Source organism: Lepidochelys kempii, chromosome 1 (genome assembly GCF_965140265.1).
Source record: "Lepidochelys kempii isolate rLepKem1 chromosome 1, rLepKem1.hap2, whole genome shotgun sequence".
NCBI lineage: Eukaryota > Metazoa > Chordata > Testudines > Cheloniidae > Lepidochelys > Lepidochelys kempii.
Window position 1 is genome coordinate 27,741,870 of NC_133256.1, and position 25,319 is coordinate 27,767,188.

At 43.8% G+C, this 25,319-nt stretch overlaps 1 protein-coding gene across 4 annotated transcripts in view; it reads left to right on the forward strand.

The window, feature by feature from the left end:
• Positions 1-23,773, forward strand: part of CEP57 (centrosomal protein 57) — a 29,300-nt gene extending 5,527 nt beyond the window's left edge. For 2 of the 4 annotated variants that reach the window (XM_073337681.1, XM_073337704.1), the window contains 10 exons: positions 6,377-6,533; positions 9,982-10,161; positions 12,390-12,511; positions 13,029-13,145; positions 16,017-16,094; positions 18,297-18,401; positions 18,554-18,634; positions 19,413-19,657; positions 20,448-20,592; positions 22,458-23,773. In XM_073337681.1, the coding sequence (XP_073193782.1) occupies positions 6,377-6,533; positions 9,982-10,161; positions 12,390-12,511; positions 13,029-13,145; positions 16,017-16,094; positions 18,297-18,401; positions 18,554-18,634; positions 19,413-19,657; positions 20,448-20,592; positions 22,458-22,694 (1,467 nt within the window). In that variant the 3' untranslated portion in view covers positions 22,695-23,773. Of the gene's footprint in view, positions 1-6,376; positions 6,534-9,981; positions 10,162-12,389; positions 12,512-13,028; positions 13,146-16,016; positions 16,095-18,296; positions 18,402-18,553; positions 18,635-19,412; positions 19,658-20,447; positions 20,593-22,353 lie in introns of all 4 variants that reach the window. The other 2 variants (XM_073337696.1, XM_073337692.1) reach the window with 2 other exon arrangements.
• Positions 23,774-25,319: the final 1,546 nt, after the last annotated feature.

Sequence of the window (25,319 nt, forward strand, 5' to 3'; positions counted from 1 at the left end):
TCTGTATCCTGATTATACTGGGTCTAGAATGTTGGCTTTAGTTACACGAACTTGTAGTTGACCTTTGGCTGGCTTCTCTATGAGCTTGCTCAGTTTTGACACTGGGCAATGGATGGCTAAGACTGAAGTATCCAGGGTGGGTTTCTTCAGTGTTGGTTGGACTTGCGTGTGTGTGATGGAAAAAGGGAAGATTCAGTCTTTGAATATGGTGTTAGCAAATTTTGGTCAGGAATGGTACCTGTTCACGATTCTCTTCCACAAGCCAGGAAGGGCATGGGTTGGATTTACAGGTCTTGCATCGGGACTCCTTTATGGGGTCAAGAACTTTCTTGATGAGTGAATGTATTGAACTCTGGGAAATGCAGGCGGGCTGTTGGTTGGTGGGTGCAGGCAGTGTGGATACATGCTGTTTGAGAGAGCTTCTCAAATGTGCATGATATTTTCAGCGATATGATAGTTCCACACAGTGCTTGGTGTTCAGCTCCAGTCTAGGCTGTAGGCACTCAGGATTGGTGAAGTGATTTACTGACCTGGAAAACTCCTTGGGGAGGGATTTGGGAGCCTCAGTGGAGATTGATAGAATGGGGTGATCTTGTCCTGTAATTAAGGCTACATTTTAGTCACAGGTATTTTTAGTAAAAGTCATGGACAGGTCACGGGCAGTAAACCAAAATTCACGCCCGTGACTTGTCTATGACTTTTACTATATACCCCTAACTAAAATATGGGTCAGGGGGACACAATGCTCTGGGGAGGGCAGTCTAGGGTGTCGCGAGTGCTGGTGGGGGAGTGGCTCAGGACCCCTGCTGGTGCTGGGGGGAGGCGTGCGGTGGGGTCTGGCCTGGGACCCCTGCTGGTGTGGGGAGGGGTGCAGGCGGCATGCAGATCGGGACTGCTGCTAGTGCTGGAGGGGGGAGGGTTGGCATGGCTGGCAGACTCCCTACCTGGCTCTGACCAGCGTGTCCCTGCAGCTCCTAGGGGAGGGGCAGACGGGGGGGTTCCGCACGCTGCTCTCGACCCAAGTGCCAGTTCTGAAGCTCCCATTGCCTGGGAACCGCAGCCAATGGGAGCTGCGGGGGTGGCGCCTGCAGGCAGTGCGCGGAGCCCCCTGGCCCCTCCGCCTAAGAGCTGAAGGGACATTTTAGTGAAAGCCAGGGAGCGCCCCCCACAGGTAAGTGTTGCCTCGCACCCCAACCTCCTACCCCAGCCCTGAGCCCCCTCCCACACACCCAAACTGCTGCTGGCCCAGGGGTGCCTGGCTCAGGCAACCCCTGAGCAAGCTCCAGCCACTGCAGAAGTCACAGAGGTCACGGAACCTGTGACAGACTTGCAGCCTTACCTGTAATACAGCCTCAGCATAGGCTTTGAGGGATTTATTACCTTTCTTCCTGTCTGAATCAGCCTTTGTCTTCTGCATAAGTACATGAGTTGCTGCCCCCCTCTCTTCATCTGACACAAGGTGTCAGAAAACTAAGGGTGTCTGTGTGGGTATGAGGAGGAAGGGGTCATTTGTAAGACAGCGTGTCAATGGCAGAGGCCAGTGCAGAATGATGATTATTCCACAGGTCCTTGACTCTTCATCCTATGACTAGAGTACTGCTGCCATTTAGCAGGCTTTGGAATTGGTTGCAGTTCATGAGCCTTCGTGGTCAAATCAGGATGACTGGTCTTTTTTGTTGCCCAGGTCATTGGCTTGCTGAGGCGATGGTCTGTCCAAGACCATGTAATGTCCTCTATTTTGATATCTAGGCTGAAGATCAGGGTATGAAAATTATCTATGTGAATCTGTCCCACCCTGTATTTGTGCTATCCAGCATAAGACAATCTGATTGCTATTCCTTTTCTCTTAAAAGTTACTGTACCTAGATACTGCCTGCAGAAAGAAACTCAACTGCAAAATTCCTAGGCAGCTTTGCGTGTTAGGAATGTAAAGGAGTTGGGTGCCAGCCCATTCATGCCTGGCTCCAAACTAAAAATCTCATGAATCCTTTCCCACTCCACTTCCCTCCCTGCAGACTCTCTTCATCTCCCGCTAACCTCCTCTTGCTGCCTTTATGCAAGCTTACCACAGTTACTATCTGGAAGAACTATCCTTTGCCTTTCTGCCTCCTGGGTTCTCCATTTCTTTATAATCTCATCTAACTTGTGTACATCCTGTACAAATCTAATCTAAAAAGGTGTTTGCTCCCTTTCTTATACCTCTTAATTTTTCTCCTCTTAAATTTAAGAGTATTATTTATGCTATGTCTACACTACGGACCTTACAGCTGAACTGCTGCAGCTGCACCACTGTAGGTCTGCGTAGCCGCCCTAGGCTCTCCTGCTGAGATAATTAAACCACCCTGAACAAGCAGTGGTTGCTATGGCAGCAGGAGACCCTCTCCTGCCAACATAGTGCTGTCCACACTGGTGCTTTTTTTTGGTGCACCTTATTCACTCATGGGGGTAACACCCAGGAGAGGGAACAGAAGCTGTGGTTGGTGAATATGGTCCATGAGTTAGACTGACCTTAGAATCATAGAATCATAGAATATCAGGGTTGGAAGGGACCCCAGAAGGTCATCTAGTCCAACCCCTGCTCAAAGCAGGACCAATTCCCAGTTAAATCATCCCAGCCAGGGCTTTGTCAAGCCTGACCTTAAAAACCTCTAAGGAAGGAGATTCTACCACCTCCCTAGGTAACGCATTCCAGTGTTTCACCACCCTCTTAGTGAAAAAGTTTTTTTCCTAATATCCAATCTAAACCTCCCCCACTGCAACTTGAGACCATTACTCCTCGTTCTGTCATCTGCTACCATTGAGAACAGTCTAGAGCCATCCTCTTTGGAACCCCCTTTCAGGTAGTTGAAAGCAGCTATCAAATCCCCCCTCATTCTTCTCTTCTGCAGGCTAAACAATCCCAGCTCCCTCAGCCTCTCCTCATAACTCATGTGTTCCAGTCCCCTAATCATTTTTGTTGCCCTTCGCTGGACTCTCTCCAATTTATCCACATCCTTCTTGAAGTGTGGGGCCCAAAACTGGACACAGTACTCCAGATGAGGCCTCACCAATGTCGAATAGAGGGGAACGATCACGTCCCTCGATCTGCTTGCTATGCCCCTACTTATACATCCCAAAATGCCATTGGCCTTCTTGGCAACAAGGGCACACTGCTGACTCATATCCAGCTTCTCGTCCACTGTCACCCCTAGGTCCTTTTCTGCAGAACTGCTGCCTAGCCATTCGGTCCCTAGTCTGTAGCTGTGCATTGGGTTCTTCCGTCCTAAGTGCAGGACCCTGCACTTATCCTTATTGAACCTCATCAGATTCCTTTTGGCCCAATCTTCCAATTGGTCTAGGTCCTTCTGTATCCTATCCCTCCCCTCCAGCGTATCTACCACTCCTCCCAGTTTAGTATCATCCGCAAATTTGCTGAGAGTGCAATCCACACCATCCTCCAGATCATTTATGAAGATATTGAATAAAACCGGCCCCAGGACCGACCCTTGGGGCACTCCACTTGATACCGGCTGCCAACTAGACATGGAGCCATTGATCGCTACCCGTTGAGCCCGACAATTTAGCCAGCTTTCTACCCACCTTATAGTGCATTCATCCAGCCCATACTTCCTTAACTTGCTGACAAGAATACTATGGGAGACCGTGTCAAAAGCTTTGCTAAAGTCAAGAAACAATACATCCACTGCTTTCCCTTCATCCACAGAACCAGTAATCTCATCATAAAAGGCGATTAGATTAGTCAGGCATGACCTTCCCTTGGTGAATCCATGCTGGCTGTTCCTGATCACTTTCCTCTCATGCAAGTGCTTCAGGATTGATTCTTTGAGGACCTGCTCCATGATTTTTCCAGGGACTGAGGTGAGGCTGACTGGCCTGTAGTTCCCAGGATCTTCCTTCTTCCCTTTTTTAAAGATTGGCACTACATTAGCCTTTTTCCAGTCATCCGGGACTTCCCCGGTTCGCCACGAGTTTTCAAAGATAATGGCCAGTGGCTCTGCAATCACAGCCGCCAATTCCTTCAGCACTCTCGGATGCAACTCGTCCGGCCCCATGGACTTGTGCACGTCCAGCTTTTCTAAATAGTCCCTAACCGCCTCTATCTCCACAGAGGGCTGGCCATCTCTTCCGCATTTTGTGATGCCCAGCGCAGCAGTCTGGGAGCTGACCTTGTTAGTGAAAACAGAGGCAAAAAAAGCATTGAGTACATTAGCTTTTTCCACATCCTCTGTCACTAGGTTGCCTCCCTCATTCAGTAAGGGGCCCACACATTCCTTGGCTTTCTTCTTGTTGCCAACATACCTGAAGAAACCCTTCTTGTTACTCTTGACATCTCTGGCTAGCTGCAGCTCCAGGTGCGATTTGGCCCTCCTGATAACATTCCTACATGCCCGAGCAATATTTTTATACTCTTCCCTGGTCATATGTCCAACCTTCCACTTCTTGTAAGCTTCTTTTTTATGTTTAAGATCCGCTAGGATTTCACCATTAAGCCAAGCTGGTCGCCTGCCATATTTACTATTCTTTCGACTCATCGGGATGGTTTGTCCCTGTAACCTCAACAGGGATTCCTTGAAATACAGCCAGCTCTCCTGGACTCCTTTCCCCTTCAAGTTAGTCCCCCAGGGGATCCTGGCCATCCGTTCCCTGAGGGAGTCGAAGTCTGCTTTCCTGAAGTCCAGGGTCCGTATCCTGCTGCTTACCTTTGTTCCCTGCGTCAGGATCCTGAACTCAACCAACTCATGGTCACTGCCTCCCAGATTCCCATCCACTTTTGCTTCCCCCACTAATTCTACCCGGTTTGTGAGCAGCAGGTCAAGAAAAGCACCCCCCCTAGTTGGCTCCTCTAGCACTTGCGCCAGGAAATTGTCCCCTACGCTTTCCAAAAACTTCCTGGATTGTCTATGCACCGCTGTATTGCTCTCCCAGCAGATATCCGGAAAATTAAAGTCACCCATGAGAATCAGGGCATGCGATCTAGTAGCTTCCGTGAGCTGCCGGAAGAAAGCCTCATCCACCTCATCCCCCTGGTCCGGTGGTCTATAGCAGACCTTGATGGAGGTCCCTCCATTTTTATGTTCGTTTTTGTACATTTCAGGTTGCATTTCCTGAAACATCACATGCAAAAGGGGTCCTTCCCATAAGAGTTCCAAAATCAGAAAAAAGATTAAAAAGAAATAATGTTACAAAAAGAATTAAGCCAATCTCATGGTTTTTTTTGTGGGAGATGGGGAGTCTGTCATGATGTTTGAGTTGAGGTTGGCCGTACTGTGATTTATTGGAGTGATGAGTGCTGTCTTACTGCTGTTGTATAAGCTTTTCTTGAACCTTTTAAAATTCAAATATCCAAGTCTGTGTAAAGCTCACTATTTTTCAGTAAATTACAGAACATCTGGAACAGTTCAGTCCTGTCTCAGTTTGTGGAGTAGCATATGAAACTGTTCCTTGGCCACATTCATAAGTAAAATGTACTTGACAGCATGATATTATTTGGACTGTGGTAAGAAATGTTTGTCTGAACTATACAATGGTTAACACTTCAAGCTGGGGGTTGTCAACATTGGTCCAAAGTGGATGGTTATGTTGACTCTTCATTGCAACATTCAAACCAAGATTAACTGAATGAACATAATTTGTAGCCAGATTGTTCTCAAGGGAAATGTAAATAAGTAAAGGGGGCAAATATTTAGTTTGCTTTATGGGATTTAATGTCCAAGTGTTTAAATAGACTATCTGAAAAGAAAAATTATGCCTGTTAGTGGCTAGGTACCACTTAAGCAAATAAAGAAAACTGCAGTTGATTATATGTCCCTAGGCTTTTCCATGCAAATATGTTTTTCTGAATCCTGAAAACATGTTTATATATGCTGGGTACCAGTATGCAACCAGCCTGTCCCCTTCAGTTGTGGGGCGTAAAGGGACAAAAGTCTGAATGCCACTGGTGCTAGGGCAAGTATAGTGAAACAAGGGAATAAAACAAAATAAGTTCTTTCTTTTTCTTATTTATATCAGACCCTATTTTTGCGATGAGTTAGGGTGAAAATGAAGCTCATAGTCCCACGTTGTGGGGCAGGAAATCTGGCCTTTGCGATGTAATTATATTATTAATCTCTTGCAGTGCTCCTGAAAATCAAAATGCATCTGAGCACTCAGTCAGTAATTAGGAGGAGCTGGGGAGGAGAAATGTGAACTATAGCTGGAATAATTTGCCATTTCCCCTTCCCAGGCTCTTCAGAGGGCATCCGTTAGCCTCTCCCCATACTTCTGTAGTAGAACCTGAGGGCATAATAAATACCATATACATCTGATTCTCCCTGCTTGTTGCAATTAGTGACTGGAAAACGAGGGTTGCCAGTAACAACTTTGTTTCATTTTTCAGGGTACTCTACGTGGAAGTTGTAAATCTGCATCAGTCACAGATGGACTTTCTGCAGCATCATATGTAGATTATCCGAAATACAAACCCTTCATTAATGCTGATTTGCAGCGCTCACCTGAGAAACCAGTAATTCCCTATCCAGAAAGTAACAGCAGAGGTAATATTTTAGTCCAGCATCTATTGCCGTGGGATGTAGGTGCCATGTAACAAGCATAGAGCATGCCCACAAAGGGCCGTAATCTCATTGTCTCTCCTGCTTTTACCCAGGGGAGATGTAGTTTAATCTCTCCTCTCTTACATGTCATTTCTCTTTCCTTAGTTCCTCCTGTTTTGCCCTCCTCACTGTCCCATTAGGAATCTGTCTGAGGGTCACAACTCCCAGTTTGAGAACCCCTGCCATAGCTGGAGTCCCACAGCTGAGAATCTTCTACCTCCTGTACCTGAAAGTCTGACCTTGAGCCAGTCAGGCTGCACTGAAAATAAGTGTGATTCCCTGGATGGATGGGTAGCTGGCTAATGCCCTTATAAAGTAGTCTCTGATGGACATATGGTCCTTCCTCCCCAACTCCCCCAGTGATTAGGGCTTTAATTTTTGCTCAGAAGTGGGTTTGAAGGAGAGGGGAGGTGCTCGGTATAGGGGAAAAGGCAGGATACAAAAGGTAGAAGGGGAAGAATTGCCAAGGGAACGTTTAGAGGACACAGAAAAGCACTACGCATGAGGGGGGATGAAATGAAATGAGAGCAGAGTTGTATGGAGGGGTGGATTTGTGAAGAGTTTGAGCTTCCTGGGGGGAAGATGGAAGAAAGGGAAGGATTAAGCTGAACCTAAACCATGGGATTCAAACTCTAGGTTTTATAAAGTAGCATAACGTGGTTGGAGTGGCTGTGGTAATGCACGTTGTAGTGCAGTCCGACTTGGGAAAGGCCTGGTCCTTAATGGCCAGTGTGGTAAACTCGCACAGAGTGCTTCTTAAATGTAACGAGCTCTGGCACATAACCTGCTTTCTGCACTGATAGTGCTGTTGATACATAATTAAAGGAGCAGTGTGGCTGAAACATAGGAGTATTCGGTAGTGCAGGAAGAGCTCTCCTTCTAATTATTGATGAAGGTGTATTTTCATATGTTGCCTAGTGGTAAACTGAAGCCAGGGTGTGCATCTGGTAGTAAGCCATTTTGGTTTTCATTGGTCAACACTGAAGACCTGTTAACTCCAGAACGTTGAGTTGGAAAATACTCTGGTAGCAAAAATGTGAGAGGTGGTTTTTTGTGTTTAAATTCAAAAACCATGCTGTGTGATCTGTACCGTAATTAAAAAACAAACAAACAAAACTCCAGTCTCTTGCTGTCGCATTGGGAACAGAGCCATGCTGTCTGTAACCCTGAATGCTTGTGAGCTCATCTGAATATTTAGCTACTTTCCACTGACTGTTCGTGTCCATATTTTTAAATGCTACAGTTTCTGTAGCTGTAATGTAAAAAAATGTACACCCATGCACTTATCATTCATTTATATATTTATTATTATTTATTAACTAGCTACTTTAAGAGTAACAGTGTTTTTTGTCTGTCTACCATTCTACAATTCAGTGTTTGACGTCTTTGCTTTAGAATTTGCCCACTGTACTGTAGTAACTGTTCTTTCCCTTTTGTGATGTTATACCAAGATGTCAATATTCACCCTTGCATGTATTAATCTTTTTAATAAATGCATCTGCTTTTTCTTCAGTGTGGGTTTCAGTACAGAGGTGTCATGTTAATGTGACTTTAACCATACTAATCTTCAGATGTGGTTTCTGTATAGATGTATTCTGCTTTAATGGGACTGCACGTGGGAGTAAGGGTGTGGATCCCTTTGCAGAATTGGGGCCTGTATTAGACAATACAGTGGAGATCCATAGTACCTCAGATGGGTTTCATCTCAAAATGATGCAATTCCTTTTTTGAGGTAGTTGACTGTCTAAAGATTCTGTGGGATAATTGGTGGTTGAAGGAGGAATTTGAATTAAGAGAAGAGTGCAAGTGAAGTGGGGAGGGAGTTCCAAATCTAAGGGGAAAAGGGGCAAAAACAGCAATGGGAGAAGGATACAGAAGTGGTACCCTGAAGGGCAGCTTAGGAGGAAAATAGAACAAGACTGTGGAGAAGAGGATTTTTGCAGTCCTTCTCACTCATGTTAGCCTCCCTGGTTGCAGTGAGTATTCACAGTGTAAACTAATGCACCAGTTGAGTCTGTAGCCACGCTAAAATGCTAGCGAGTAATTCTTTATATGGGGGAGGGCAAACTACAGCCCATGGGCCGGATCTGGTCTGTCAGGGCTCTCAATCTGGCCCACGGGATTGCCAGCCCCGTGGCGCAGCGGGGCTATGGCAGGCTCCCTGCCTACCCTGCCCGCGCTGCTCCCGGGGCAACATGTCCCTGCGGCTCCTGTGGCGGGGTAGAGGGCTCAGTGCGCTACCCTTGCCTGCAGGCACTGTCAGCTCCCATTGGCTGGGAATGGGAAACCGCGTGGCGGAGCTGCCTGCCCCATCCTACCCCAGGAGCCACTGCCAGACATAGCCACTTCCAGGAGCAGTGTGGGGCCAGGGCAGGCAGGGAGCCTGCCTTAGCCTGACTGTGCACCACTGCCACCCCGGAGCTGCTTGAGCTAAGCACCCGCACCCTGAACTCCTCCTGCACTCAACCCCCTGCCCTGAGCCCCCAACTCCTACCCTGAGCCCCTGCCGCACCCCTCCTGTACCCCAACCCCCTGCCCTGAGCCCCCTCTTGCACCCAAACCCGTTGCCCTGAGCCCCTTCCTGCACACTGCACCCCCTCCCACAGCCCACACTCCCTGCCTCCCGCACCCCAACCCCCTCCCCAGCCCTACATTCATGGCACTGCATACAATTTCCCCACCCCTATGTGGCCCTCGGGTCAAAAAGTTTGCCTACCCCTAGTTTATATATGCTGTTGAGCTTATAGTGGGGTATCAGTCTTGCACCTTACTATCACTTCAGGTCCAGCCACCTTCTACCTGTATGATCGAATGAGAGATGCGGTCAGCAAATCTGTTGTTGATTATGTTAGTTTAAAGGCAATTTCTGTGGTGCGACTGAGCGCTAGTTCCACTTGTCCTGGATGTCTTCAGTGCAGGTAGAGTTGAAGGAGGGAGGGGGAATCAACCTCACCCAGGAGAGATAGCCAGTGACTCTTGTGATATTGTCAAGGGCCAAAATCAACTTGTGGGTAAAGGGGCCTGGTAGTAGGGGCTGTGCTGTAGAAGTTTCTCCCAAACCTCTAACTGGTTTCAAAACTGGATCGTCTGAAGCAGGTTTGTTCAGGCCAATGCAGTCTGGTTTACCAAGTGCCTCAAGCTCTTTGAAACTATTCAGCTGAGACTGTTTTAAAATTAGTTAGGACCTTGGGGAAATTTCCCCTGTATTGACCAGACTTAAGGGATATGGGTGTTGCATGGGCCTTGGTATGTGGAGGGAGTGTGGGAAGGTGGCAAGAGGAGGGCGTGGTTGGCATTTGTTAATATATTAACACATTTTAAAAGAAACCCTTTAATACTCAGTTAGCTATCTCTTACTGGCATGTAATGAGGATGTCTAATTCAATTATAGCAATATTTTCTGCTCTGAAGAATCTTCAGGAGAAGATTCGCCGACTAGAACTGGAACGGATTCAGGCAGAGGAGAATGTGAAACACCTGAGTAAAGAAACATCTGACTATAAGAAAGTGCTAAATGAGCAAATACAACAGAGGCAGCACTCCAAGACGGAGGTGTCCAAGCAAAATCAAGGTTGGTTCGTAGGTAGCCTTTGCATGGTTGGGGTGCTAACCATACAAACTCCACCCAAGGTAGCTGATGGGTTTAGTGTGTTGTGTGGGAACATTCTGCCAGGAATGAACTGTTTGTGTATTGCGCCCACAGAGACTTAGGGCTTGTCTACACTTAAAATGCTATAGTGGTACAGTTGCGCCTTCACCGTTGTGGCATTTCAGCATGGACACTACCTACCCTGACAGGAGGGGTTCTCCCATCAGCATAGGTAATCCACTTCAACCTAGCTACTACTTCTAGGGGATGGAAGAATTCTTCCGGTGACCTAGTGCTGTGTACTCAGGGGCTTAGGTAGGCTTAACAGCATTGTTCGGGGTGTGTGGATTTTTCACACCCCAACTGATGTAGTTAAACCAATTTTAATTTCTAGTGTAGGCCAAGCTTTAGGGCTTGTCTACACAAGGAAATTGACTGGAACAGCTATTGCAGAATAAACTATTCTGGAATAGCTCCCTGTGTGGACACTCTGATTCTAGAATAAGAGTGTCCATGTAGGGAGTTATTCCAGAATAGCTATTGCACTTTAAATTTATACCCTACATTATTCTGGAGTAATTTATTCATGGGCTACGTCTACACTACCGCCATAAGTCTACCTACACCACGCAACTCCAGCTACGGTATTCACGTAGCTGGAGTCTATGTATCTTAGGTCGAGTTACCATGGGGTCTATACTGCAAGTGGTCGACATGAGAAACTCTCCCGTCACCTTGCCTTACTCTTCTTGTCGGGGGTAGAGTATAGGGGTTGACTGGAGAGCGATCTGCTGTCTCTTTGGCAGGTCTTCACTAGACCTGCTAAATCAACTGCTGGTGACTCGATCTCAGAGTGTCGATCCTGACTGTAGTGTAGACCTAGCGATATACACACTCCCTTAGTACATTAGGCCTTGTCTACACTGGGAAAAGGTTACCAACATTTTTCTGCATTATTAGAGCTCCGCAAGGGCTGCCAATGGTGGAACGTTTTGATCTTGTTATGAGTGTAGCCTAAATTCAGCAGGATTGGAGTGAGGAGTTGAGTGTTCACTAATGTCCTTGGAGATGAAGAGGTGAAGTCACTCCCTGAAAAACAAATGGAATAATTCCGTTGTGCTCAAATGAAGCTAGTGGTCTGTGATACATACGTAACGGTTCCTGTTATCGTATCTTGTATCTTATTTGTCATTGAGCAGGATTTGCAGGATTCTGATTACTTGCCTAGTTGTAGAGACTGTATATTGTGAGTGCGAGACAATTTACAGACATTCCAGCAATTAGCACCAGGATTTTTCAGATGAAGTGGCCAGACTGATTTCCTCAGAGTAGGAAAAAGAGGTGTTGGTTGTGCCACTAAACTAGAGAACTGTTTTGAAGATGGGTGTGTTTTTTTTGTTTTGTTTTGTTTTTTTTTTAAATCCCAGCTTACTTTTTCTGTTCAGCTATGGAGGAAGGAGTGATGTCCTAGTTCATATGAAAGCTTCCTACAGGTTTTACTCTATTGTAGAGCCCTGTGTGAGACTCTTTTTTTAATCCCAGTCCCATATTGCTCTGCAATACCCACTCTCTCTCCCATCCGCTCTCGTATTGTTTCTTACATTTTTATCCCCCTCCCATCTGCAAAAACCTTAAATCCTGTATGAGAGTCAGATTTCCCTCATGCTACAAAAAAAGTCCAGTTAAAATATATATATATATATATATATATATATATATATTAAAAAAAAAATATGGAATTGAGATACAAGTTTTACCACTACAAGAATAAAACAAATCTTGCTTAAGCCAAGTAAAAATATACTTTAACTGTTATAATAGACATCAAATCTTCTCTCTCAAATTTAAGCATTAAAAGTTTTGTTTGTTTTTTAAAGTATTTGCTTGCAAATTACCATAGTCTAGTGTGTTTTTGTTTTTTTTGTTTGTTTGTTTTTGTTTTTTGGCTACCCAATCTTGCCCATAACAAAATATGTTTTACCCACTCCCGCTATTATGGCAGCGGGTCCTGTGGGGGACACAGAATCCTAGTCCCACTGCAGGGCTTTGTTCTACTGGATGACTGGTGTCATAGAAGGACTTTTATACTGTGAGCTCTTTTGGGGCAGAGACTTTTCCTTTGTTTTAGAGCAGCGCTTGGCACATTGGGGATGATACCGGAAGCGAATTAACTGACTGATTTCACATTTCCACTTTCTCTGATATCTTAGAACTATCTTCTCAGCTGGCAGCTGCTGAATCTCGTTGCAGACTTTTAGAGAAGCAGTTGGAATATATGAGGAATATGATAAAGCATGCAGAAAATGAAAAGACAAGTGTCTTGGAAAAACAGGTAAATTTATCTGCTAGTTGTACTAGAGAAGTTAATGAATTAAGGTATGATGTTGAGTAATCATTGTAATTCTGGCACCTATAAATGTGATTATGCTGCTTTAACTATCTTTAATCTAAATAAATTAACAATAAAATTCTCTGCTCATATCTGCCAGTCATATTGCAACTGATATTTTGCTTTCTCCTTATGAACACCTCTCTTATTGAAGACAGTAGATGTGCTCTCACAGCATAATACTGAACCAATAAATCTTGAGCCTTCGTTCCCTCCAATGACAGATCCATACCTCTGGGGCAGTGGTTGGCCCTACCTGCAACCCCCCAGCCCCAACTCCTCATCTATAAATAATAATTTCCCGCTTGCAGATGTTTACATCCTTAAAACATTTGCAGAGACTTATCCTAGTTTCCTCATTGCATTATGTGATGCATCTGCATGTTCTCAGACTCAAGGTTTGGATGATTGTGGTGGTGCATTTCTAACAGTTTTTTGCTTTTTCCTTTTCTCTTTGTAGGTCACTTTAGAGAGAGACCGACTTCTAGATCAATCTCATGTTCAATCTAAATTGGAAAAGCTGGATTTGCTGGAACAAGAATACACCAAACTAACTGTAATGCAGTCCCTAGCAGAGGTCTGTCTTTCCTCCTGCATACTAGATCAGATTTGTCTTGGTCATGAGTATTGAGCATGTATTGGTCCTCCGCCAAAAGATCACTAATAGAGCTGAATGTGTGTCCTGCAGGAAATTCTGATATTTTTAACGCTTTTAATGCAAATCAGGTTGTAAAGTTGAATTTTTTTTTTTTATTTTTTTTTTTTGGTATGGAACAAATTCTGAAAATTGTTTCAACATTTTCAATTGAAATGAAACATTTAAACCTTCCCAAAATTGAGAGGTTTCATTTTGATTTGTTTAAAAGACCCCAAGCTCTTCATTTATAGTCATTTCAACATTAAACTGCATTTTCTTACTAGGGCATGTTGCTTTATAGGAGTTGTAGTTTGGGAACCCACTGTATCCATTCGCTCACTGACCAGACTGATGCACCACTAGGGTTACCGCCTGGCTGGTATTTGACTGGCCTGGCCAGTTTTTTTTATGGATTTGCCAGAAAAATAATTTAATATGCCAGGCTTTTTTTATGGTGTGTCTAAAGATTTGCATTATTATCACAGTGCACTGGGATATCTAATGTTAAAAGTTTGTGTTACTTAAAGATGCTGCAGTGTCTACCCACCAGCACACCACATGCATGTATGAGAGGGTCTGAGTCACGTGAGAGTGAGGAGACATGTGATGTTACCAATCTTACCTATATGTGTTCTCTCTCTCAATACTATAAATGGCTCTGGGGGGGGGGGGAAGGTTGCGAAGTTGCCTTGTGGTTGGAGTTTGGGGTTGCAGAGGGATGGCCTTGTTGGGGACCCATCATTTCAAAGGTGGTAACCCTCTGTACCACACCCAGCGTTATCAGAGGCAAATCTTCATTGCATCATGGAAGATGTAGTCCAGCCAGGGAGCTTGGCTCGTAGGAGAGAATGGGGGCTTGAACTACAGTGCCCAGAAGGCAACACATTGATAGGGAAACAGTTTATTTTATGGAACTATTTGAAACTAAACATTTTGGGTTCAACACAACACAATATTCTGATTCAGGTCCAAGTGACCCAAAAATGAAATATTTGTTTTCTTGATGAACTTAGATATTTTGAGGCAACATCTAGTTTTTGGTTTTTTTTTTCCCCCTGTGGAAAATCTGAGCCAGGAAGTTCCGATCAACTCTAGTGACTAAGGCCTTGTCTAGACTACAGAGCCTTTGCTGGTATAGCCGTGCTGGCATAGCCCCTGCTGGAGATACTGTGTAAGACTGGAGTTCGTCTGCCGGCAGCACTACACTACCTCCCATAAAAACACTAGCCAAGTTGACAGAGGCACTCTTCTATAGCATAGTTGTGTTTGCAACAGGGCTTTGCCAGCATAACTATCTCAGCTAGGGAGTGTGAAACTTCATTGACTTTAATGCATAAAACAGGCTCTTAGTTTTCCAGTGACTTTGCAAGACACTAAAAATCAGACTGAATAGAGAAACTGGATGTGTGGTTTATTACAACAATCTCTAATCCATTAACAAACTCCTCCCCCCACCACAACCCCCCTTCTCTCCCATTTCTTTCCCCCTATGTCTGGTGCGGTGCCAAACAACCTGTCCCACCTTGTCTTTAGCTGTGACAGTGGGAGTACCTTTCCCAGACCTGAAGAAGAGCTCTGTGTAAGCTCGAAAGCTTGTCTCTCTCACTAACAAAAGTTGGTCCAATAGAAGATATTACCTCGCACACCTTTTATTCTCTAGTGTCCTGGGACCAACGCAGCTACAACAATACTGCATAGACTTAGTAATGCACATAACTCTGTTGGGGCAAAATGTAATATTTAAAAAAAACTAACAAATATGCTTCCATTTATATACATATCAATTGGAATACGTTTTTGTTTTTTTTCTGAAGACAGTTTGATTTTGGATTATATTAGGGTGCAGTGTTTAATCTTTGTGAAGGTTAGGTCATGTTCTAGAGCAGGGTGGGCAAACTTTTTGGCCCAAGGGCCACATCGGGGTTGTGAAACTGTATGGAGGGATGGGTAGGGAAGGCTGTGCCTCCCCAAACAGCCTGGCCCCTCCCACTTTCCACCCCCTGACTGCCCCCTCAGAATCCCCAACCCATCCAACCCCCCCTGCTCTCTGTCCCCTGACTGCCCTGACCCCTATCCACACCCCCACTTCTAACCACCCCCCAGGACTCCCAGGCCTATCCAATCGCCCCTGTTCCCAGTCCCCTGGTTTTTTACTTAGAAATATCAGGGATGTGAAGTCTGGTCTTTTCTGGCTTTGCTAGAAAACCACTTGGATGTCTCTTATGGATTTTTGACCTCTGTCGTTAATTTATGGTCAGGATGTTCAAAGACCTCCATTGTCACAAATGTTTGAGGCATTTTCGTTACAGATGTTGAAAATAAACCCAAAATATGTTTGTTTTCATTCTAACTTGTACAGTATCTGACATAAACAAATTGTTAGTTCTTTAGCTGTCTCTTTGGCCTGAGACACTGGACAATACTTAAATTTTAATGTAAAAAACCATGTTAAATCATTTTTAGGCCTTTTATGTATTTTTAAAGGAGGGCAGTCACCTCATTTTTTCCTCTTTGTAGGTTATACCCTTCACTAACTTGCTCTAGACTTTCAGGCATTGTAATTAATGTCTTATTGAAATAAACATGGGAAAATCCAGTGTGTTCACCTTTAAATATTCAGGCCTGCTTGTACTTGTTAAAGACAGATGAGACTCATCAACAGTTCTTCTGAATCTGAAGGGAATGTTCAGTCTAAAACAATGCACTGAACTATTAGTTTTAATTTTGTTCAAGTTTCTGTTTTAAGACTTCAGAAAAAAGGAACCAGGCATTCCATCAGTAACAACATTTTTCTTATTGAATTTCAATTAGAAAAAAATGAGAGAACTGGAACAGAAGCTCAAAGAGGAGGAACATGCAAGGAAGCTTGTGCAGGACAAGGCAGCTGAGGTAACCAGCACGTTATCTTTCCTGCTATTTTACTGTGTGTTGCAAGTAGCTCGCTCTCTTATTAAACTTTCATTTAAGCTCACTGATAGGGTCTCTAATGTGCAATGTAATGAAGAGCTTGTTGCAGTCTGGCTGGTGATGGAATCCAAGAACACCAAAGGCACCAGTTTCTCTTCTTGCCTGTTCTTTTGCATGAAATGGTGGAAAACTCTCTCTGGCAGAGCTAGGAATTGGGGAAGGGTGAAATTTTGTGACTTCCCCAGTCCTGTCAAAAAGAGGCTGTCTGGTAAATTATAGTTTACTATAAAAACACAAACTTAAAGTCTGGTGTTTCCTTCAGATAATCTCCAGATGGTATCCTCATCATCCTATTACCAGATCTGGCCAGTGCACCCAGTTAACTGGATGGCTTTCAACTCCAGCTAAATAAAACTCAGTGGACTGGGAGGAGCTTTTCTTCATTCAAAGCTTCCAAATGGTCTATTGTCCCGTTCCTTTCCAAGGCTTCCTCGCATGCTTTTACATGCTTCTTCCTCAAGCCCTTTTTTCCCCTAGGAAAGATCAGGACTGCTGCTCTTCCTGAGTCTCCACATTGGCAGACATTTGAAACCCATCCTACCCTCTCCTATCCAGACTGAGGAAGACAGGCTTTTTATACCAAGCATGCTTTAACAGCCTGCCGTTCCCAAGGTTACCGAATTATAAGTCCCAAAGAAAGCACTTTTGTGTTTAGTAGATACCACATCACAGGACTCAGCTGAGTTAGCTTTGTTTGGTTCTGCTCTGAAAAGTTTAATAGAAAATGATTGACTCCCTAAGGGTGACTGTATAAATAGCATGGTGGAGGTTCCATGTTTGTGTCAGAATCCATATGGCATTTGCTCAGTGTCCAAGTAAGAGTGTTGTTTTTTCAACTGCTAACCCTACAGACTCAATCTGGACTCAGCGTAAAGCTGAATTCTTTCCTTTTCACGCATCCTTGGGGGCCATAATAAGCATCAGTTACATGGATACAGCTGTATTTGAAGGCTATTATAGTTGGATGGTTATAACTAAAGGCAGAATTTGGCCTGCATCTTATTAGTGGGACTCGTTAATGGTGATGGGGGGGAGGGGAATCCAGGGCTACCATTCAGCAGTTTAGGGAGATGTTGGCACAGTTAACAGGGAATCCCACCATTCAAAATCTTTTCAGAACACAACTATGCTTTAAGTAGATCAAGGAAAAAAATTGAGTCAACACTTTACAATAACTATCAATGTGTAGAGGACAAAAGGATACCATCAAACCAGGAGTGCCTTAACAAGAGACATAAACCTCTCGGGCCAATGACCTTTTTACCTTCGGTGCCATGTACATCATTAGCACACAGAGGATTATTTATTATAGTGCCACAGAAGCAGGAAGGTAACACTGAATGCCAGCACTGATGCTTGTGGAGAGATTGAGGGGTTCTCACACACATCCTGCATGTTCACTTGTGAGATGGGAGTGGATGGCTGGAAATAATGATTTCTAAAGTCACGTCTTAGAGCTTTCGAGGAAAAGAATTAAACTTTTTTACATGGATCCATTTGCATAGTGATAACTCTAAACCTCAACTCTTTCAGTAAAATGCGGAAGGTATTCAACACAAATCAACCAGAGTGGAAGGAACTGGGATGTCCTCAGACATGGCATCATTTACTGAATAGGCAGGGCCAATATTCTGACAGTCAGCAGTGATGTAAAGGAAGTGCATAACTGTACTGTTTCACACTTGCCTGCAGGGAAGTGGCTTGTGGCTCATTCAGTCTCTCATTACGACTGGTAATTCTTCTTTGAGCCAGAATCCATGGTGGTAGTTTAGATCCGAGGTTCTGAAACTGATCTGTGAGCTTGATGTTCCATCCATGCACTTTTCAATAACTTTTTAAGGGGGTATATGAACCAATAAAGTTTTGGAACCACTGGCTAGATGTACTTAGTGTCACTACTGTTGTTGAACATTGCAGTAATACCTAGAGACCTCAACCACATGGGCGTACTGTTCTAGGCATGTACAAGACCTACAGTAAAGGACAGACCCTGCCGCAAAGAGCTTACTGACTAAATTGTTCCTTGGCTGGCCAGTCCCAGACTTCAGGGTTTGGTTGTTTTAGGTTTTTTTTACACTTTCCAGTTGTTTTTAAAAAAAAAATTATAATTCCCACTATTCACAGCTTCAGACAGGACTGGAGACTAACAGAATACTGTTGCAGGCAGGAACACCATCAGTTCCTCCAAAGCCAAGGAAAACAAAGAAGAAAGCCAAGCAGCCAGACAAGGTAGCATGCTGTCATTGTAAATTGTATCGGGAAGGAAGGAGAATTGGGTGGGTGGGTGGGAGAGATCAGATAGCTGGCTATCGCTTTTACTAGAAAGCAGAGGGGGATGGGTTTGACAGCGTCACTTCTAATGACAATTTCTCTCTTCTTAGAAACGCCCTCTTACGAGACATTACCATGCACAGCCCCACTATAGGCTGTGCCTGGGTGATGTGCCATTTGTAGCTGGAAAGGTGAGTGGGATTAATTTTGAATGCCTACAAATAGCAAGCTCTGGAGAATTTTACACTTGGAGTACAAAGTTAGTTCAGAAGACGGTGCTCTGGGTCACAGTTGCCAATGTTCATGTGGACCCCGACTTTCACAATAAGCCAAAAATCAAGCTAAACCCATTTCAAAACAAGGCCAAAATAAGACCATCCCTAAGAACCCCAACACTGTGACTAGATTCCCCCTGCGTGCAGTCTGGGACTGTGGTGGGTCCGATGTGCACCTCTGATTCTCTCCCCGCCTTGCCCCTGCTTGCTGGGAGCCGATTTAAAAAAAAAACAAACTACTAGCCAACAAGCAACTCACAAGCCAATTAAGCCAAAAACAAGTCCAATTTCTGCATTCTCCCCTTCCCTCCACCCCCCCGCAGATTTGGCGTCTTGTTTGGTGCTCTCATGACACCTAGGTGGTCAGGCTACTTAACAGTTCTATTTTCCTTCCATTAACTTTTAATTTTCCCTCCGCCTTTCTTGCAATGCTCTGTTCTGTCTTCTGTAACACTGAGCTGGCATGGTCAGAAACATCTCCCCTGCTCTCAAGGCTGCTAGTCAAACACTTTTCACAAGCACTGATTGACTCCTACACAGATCTCTTCTTAAAAATAAGTCACTAGCAACAACAAGTCAAGAAAAAAAAAATCACAATTAGGACTGTTTCTAAATAAAATGTCCTACAATATCTCTCCTGCTCTAGGTTTGTTAAGAGATCTATTCATATCTACTTTACTTTTTTCCCCTTCAGTCTACTAGTCCCAGCCATTCTGTTGGAGCCAATGTACAACATGTGTTGCATCTAATGAAACAACACTCTAAAGCTCTATGTAACGATCGTGTGATCAAGGATGTTCCAACACCTAAGCCGACTGGCAACTCATCTCACACCAGCAAAGGCAGAAAGTCATCTCTTTCGACAGGCTCCTCTGCATCCCAGGAAGAGCTTTCTGAAGTGTTGCTGACTTTGCAGGATGAATTTGGGCAGATGAGTTTGTGAGTCCTGTGATTAAATTACAAATGTGGATGCCAGTGATTTTGGTTTGGTGTTGAGAATTCTCTGGAGGGAGGGCGGGGTTATACAGCCATTTATCCAAAGATGATGCATGCTTTTAGGCAGGAGTGGATCAGGATTTAGCTCTCTTCAATCATGGCAGCCTTTTTCCCCTGTAATGTTGATTAACATTCAACTTCAGTTATTCCTACACACTAATACTGCATGGCTCTTTGTATTTACAAGCAGCAGTTCCAAGGGGTGCACCTCTGAGTTCATTCATAAGACATCAGACAAGTGGGTAAATGTGACTACCCTTTTGTGAGAGCTGCCTTGCTATTCTTTCTGCTAAAATAGTAATCTAGTTATCAGGATCTAAACTACTTTGCTAGTCTCACATATCATCCATCGTAGGAGCACAGACCTGAAATAGCAGCTAATGCAAATGAACCAAGAAAATGCAGAATGGGAAATAGGACTCTCTCCTCAGACTTGACTGAGCACTAAGACTATGGCTATAGGAGGCCACCCATGTAATCTTAAATTAGTAATATTTAGGTCTAACTAATTTTATCAGTTCTCCAGTATAGCAGCAGAGGCTCCATGTATGCATTCCACATGGACAGTGCTCACGAGCAGGAACGTTACAGACGACTGTTATGAAATATATTGAGACAGTTTCTAGTTACTAATAATACGCCTCCCTGGACATGTAATTTCTCAGGCAAGTGGACAAACATTGTAAAGTGGAGAAAATCAAGCCCAAGCTTTTTTTCTGTCTTTATGTGTAAGTGATCACCTACAGCTAGGAAAGCTAATCCAGGAAACACCAACTGGTGGCCTGAAGGAAGACCTGGAGCGGGAACTTGAAGCATTGGTGAGAAGAATGGAGGCAAAGGCAGACCAAATAAGTAAAGTCCGGAAACATCGGACACGGGTAAGTCAGTTGCCTGCAGTTGCGCTGTAAGGCTTCTGTAAAATGATTATTTTGAAGAATCTTTCAATGAAATGCTGCTATAGCTGAATTTGGAAGAAGCAGACATGACCTGCCTTTTGTGCTCGCAGGAGAGCAAACCGTTTGTACATGGGGGAAATCCCACAGAGACATTTTGCAAGTTGTCAAAAGACTTACAACTAACTTATTTTCCTTAGTGTATGTTGGTTTTGGTCACCCAAACTTTACTTAGGAAAAGGTCTGGGTTCCCAGGGTCTATTTTCACTGTTACACTAAATTTTTGGACAGTCCTCCTCCTGCATATGCTGATCTATCTGGTCTTGCTTTATAATTCACATTTCACAAATATTGGAGGGAAAGTTAAAGATAGATACTTTGATGAAAGATTTAATCCCATATCTGATTGATCTTTCTCCGCTCTTCCTTCATTTTACTGACGTTTGCTTTGCCCCAAAGGTCAAATGCAGTATGTCAAGCCTATTCAATATACACTGCTGTGAAGTGTATCTTTGTGTAGTTTTCAGCCCCCTCATCTCCAGCTTTGACATTGTGTGCTCTAGAGATAGAAACTTCATCTGCCTAAAGTCAAAGTGTTGAAGACTTTAAACTGCAGATGTCCTCTGAAATCAAAGGCAGTTGAGTATGTTTCCCACACATTTACTAGATCAGAGGTTCTCAACTCCATGGCCCACCTGTACCACAATAACTGATTTTCTGCATATAAAAGCCAGGGCCAGTGCTAAGCCCATGCCACAGGGGCCCTCGTGAAGCTACATTGCTCAGGCTTCAGCCCCAGGTGGCGGGGCTCAGGAACCTGGGCTTCAGCCCCATGTGGTGGGGCTTTGGCTTTCTGCCCTGAGCCCCAGTGAGTCTAATGCTGGCCCTGCTTGGAGGCCCCCCTGAAAACTGTTTGAGAACCCTAGGGGGCCCCGGACCCCTGGTTGAGAACCACTGCGCTAGATTTTCAGTCAGATGACTGAAAAATTCATAGCCATTAACCTATTCTGCAGAGGAATGTCCATGCCAGTGGAAGAAGTTAGTTTATTAGTTACTCCTATCTAGAAACTGAAGCAGTTGTTGCAGACTGGCAGGCGTAGCAGTGTTGACATTGTATGGCAATATGAATGGTTCTGCATGAGTACTGTATGCCCCTGACTAGTAAAAAAATTTCCTGCACCACTGCAGTACTGAGAGTCGCATACTGTCCTATTTACACATCTTTACAGCTGATGCCAATTCTTCATACCACCAGTCTTTCTTTTTTAGTGCTCTTGAAAGTGATACCTCAGGTAGCTGCTTTCTAAGGACAGTGATTGACCTATACAATCTGTATAGGTAAATGGAAAACTTAATTTTTCAGTAATCTTTGGGAAAAGCTGGGCAGTGACTATGTGGATTGGAGACTTAAGTCAGCTGTAGGTCAGTTCTTTCCCAATCGTGAGGACGTGTGGGTAACTCCCCTAGACTCTTAGACATGTGACTTTTAAAATAGCTAATAGTAATTCAGATCACAAAATCTCTGATTCCACTGGAATCAATCTCCATGTTCTTAAAGGTTTATGCCATTGTGCACTTGGCTATAGGAGTAAGTATTCCAGGAGACTGGCTGTCTTGGTTATAGAGCCTCAGCTTTCTATCTGAGTCACAGGCATCCGATGAAGTGAGCTGTAGCTCATGAAAGCTTATGCTCAAATAAATTGGTTAGTCTCTAAGGTGCCACTTGTACTCCTTTTCCTTTTACAGGCGCAAATGAAAGAGGAGATTTTAATTCCATTGGGAGAAATGGAAGAAATAAGTAAACTGAAGCCAGGCTGCTCTTAACGTTTCTCTCTGGGCTTTCCTTTCAGCTAGAGAAACTCAAGAAAGAGTGTAAGTCCAAAAAGTCTTGTGCTGATGAAACACGAGACAGCCGGAATGGAGTTAGTGAGGTGAAAGTAACAACCACCGTGACAACCAGGGGAAAGGATGCTGGCCCCATCAAAGTGAAACCGGGAGAGAAAAGCCGGAAAAACCTTCAGTTGTTGCGGGACATGCAGAGTATACAGACTTCGCTTCAGAAAGATGACATCAACTGGGACTACTGATTTCTGTACCGGTCAATAGTTTCCTTAAACTCCACCAGTCTGAACTTTACTTCTCACATTTCAGGTCTAAAAGAGATGCCTTTCCTACTGTGTGAAAGAGACTACTGTATACGAAGTGCACTTTTTAAATGTAAACCCCCCATTTTGCATCTGTAGTTCTGATTTATTATGGTTCTAATCCATGCACAACACCGATAGGAGAAAGTAAGCCTCATTTCTACTGTATCTAACTACTGAGTTATATACAACCCTCCATTATCTTCCCCTTTGTCAGCTGTACCCTTCCTTCCAGCCTCCTTCTGCCATGCCTGCTGCAGGATGTTTTATTTCATTGTTCACAGGGGTGGCTTGCTAAAAGGTATGTGTGGTTTCATAACTCTCTTCCTGTTGAATTCTTCTGTACAGGGCTGCTTAAAGGCATATCACCATTCGAAAATGAAGCTTTAGCCACAAGTCTAAAAGGTGTTAGCAGTTGCTGGATGTATGCACAGTTGCTGTCAGCACAGCCTTTGAGAACATAAGAAAAAGCAGGAGAACCTCATAAGTGTTTTGTTTAACTATCCAGTTCCTGGTCTGCTGTCTTCCATTAGCCAATATTAATTGCAGTGGACACTTCAACTCACTCACAAAGAAACAACAAAGTAATTATCTTTTGAAGTAGTTTTTCTTACCAATTGACTCATTTAATAGTAATGAATAGAGAAATGTGCCTTCAGGATACTTTTTCATTTAAGTGTGATGTGGAACATTGGGATAAAATCTATCATTTACTAGTGCACTTTGGCTGGAGCAGTAAAGCGTGGACATTTTTAATTTGAAAGTGCCTCAATCATGCCATTCAATGCTGGCAGCTTGCTTAATTTTAACTTGAAATATTATTCACTTTGACTTGGATATCTGCTTTTGTAATGGTGCAGGTAAAAGTGCTAAATGACTTGCACACCTCAGTGAATGTTATTTATTATATTAATAATGTAAAGAATTTCATAGTAATGGTGTGTACAGAAGACAGACTCAAATTACCTGTGTCTATAAAGTTTTTATGATTGGAAACCAATAAAATTAACTTGCAAATCTGAGTGAGGTAAGTTGAAATTTCTCTTTACTAACTATCTAGCTGTGCGTTTTTCCTCCTTTGTAAGACTGATACAATTTACTCTTTGAATTGAATATCAGACTGTTTAAAAAAAATCCTGCCCCACTAAAACTCACCTCAAACACTGCCTGAGCAAAGGTGTTAGGGGGCACTAGTAGAGAGGAAGGATAGGTAAGTAGTGAAGATGGGAGCCTGGTACTTGGAAGACCTGGGTTAAATTTCCTGCTCTGCCACAGGTATCCTTTGTAACCTCAGGCTACTCCTTCACTCTCAGTGCTTCAGTTTCCCTACCTCTGAGAGGTATTGGGAGTCTACATATATTAACACTGTGAGGTGCTCATGTTAAATATTTGCCAGCTCAAAATTAGTTGAGATAATGGAAGAATTACTACTCACAGCTAAATGGAAAAAATCAGCCCAGAGATTGTTACTGGGACAGTAGCCAAAGGAAAACACTCCCTTTGAGCAGGAAGTTGCTCTGGTCATATACAAAGCAATTATGTTACAATAATTCTACAACTACAAAGCTTGAATCTCATCAGCAAAACCCCTTTGCTTACTGAGAATGCCATATATACTTATCTCCTCCGCTGTACTTTGACTTCTGAAATTGTTACTTTTCAGTGATATGACTGACATGTCAACATTCAGGTCTTTTGTTTTATAACGAACAAATACTGTTGGGAGCGAGAGCAGGGCCCCAGAAGACAAACTACAGCCACTTACCACTTAGTATTAACCTTCAGGAAACAACAATGCATACCTAGTGAAACTGCCAAAGTGAGAGTAAAGAGGTAAATGACTATTCCATAGAGGTTCTTATACTGCACTGTAGTATCTGAGAACCTAAGACAGACCCATTTTATATACTGATGGAATCTGAGGACAGGCCAACAGTGTGTGTGTGTGTGTCTCTCTCTCGTGAACTTAAAGCAAGCTGTACACTCCCCATACATCATATGGTGCAAAGAATCAATACATCCTGATTTAAAAAAAAAAAAAAAGTCTCATTAAGGATCATAAAAAGAAAAGGAGTACTTGTGGCACCTTAGAGATGAACCAATTTATTTGAGCATGAGCTTTCGTGAGCTACAGCTCACTTCATTGGATGCATACCGTGGAAACTGCAGCAGACTTTATATACACACAGAGAATATGAACCAATACCTCCTCCCACCCCACTGTCCTGCTGGTAATAGCTTACCTAAAGTGATCATCAAGTTGGGCCATTTCCAGCACAAATCCAGGTTTTCTCACCCTCCACCCCCCCACACAAATTCACTCTCCTGCTGGTGATAGCCCATCCAAAGTGACAACTCTCTACACAATGTGCATGATAATCAAGTTGGGCCATTTCCTGCACAAATCCAGGTTCTCTCACCCCCCTCCCAAAAACCACACACACAAACTCACTATCCTGCTGGTAACAGCTCATCTAGTGGGGTGGGAGGAGGTATTGTTTCATATTCTCTGTGTGTATATAAAGTCTGCTGCAGTTTCCACAGTATGCATCCGATGAAGTGAGCTGT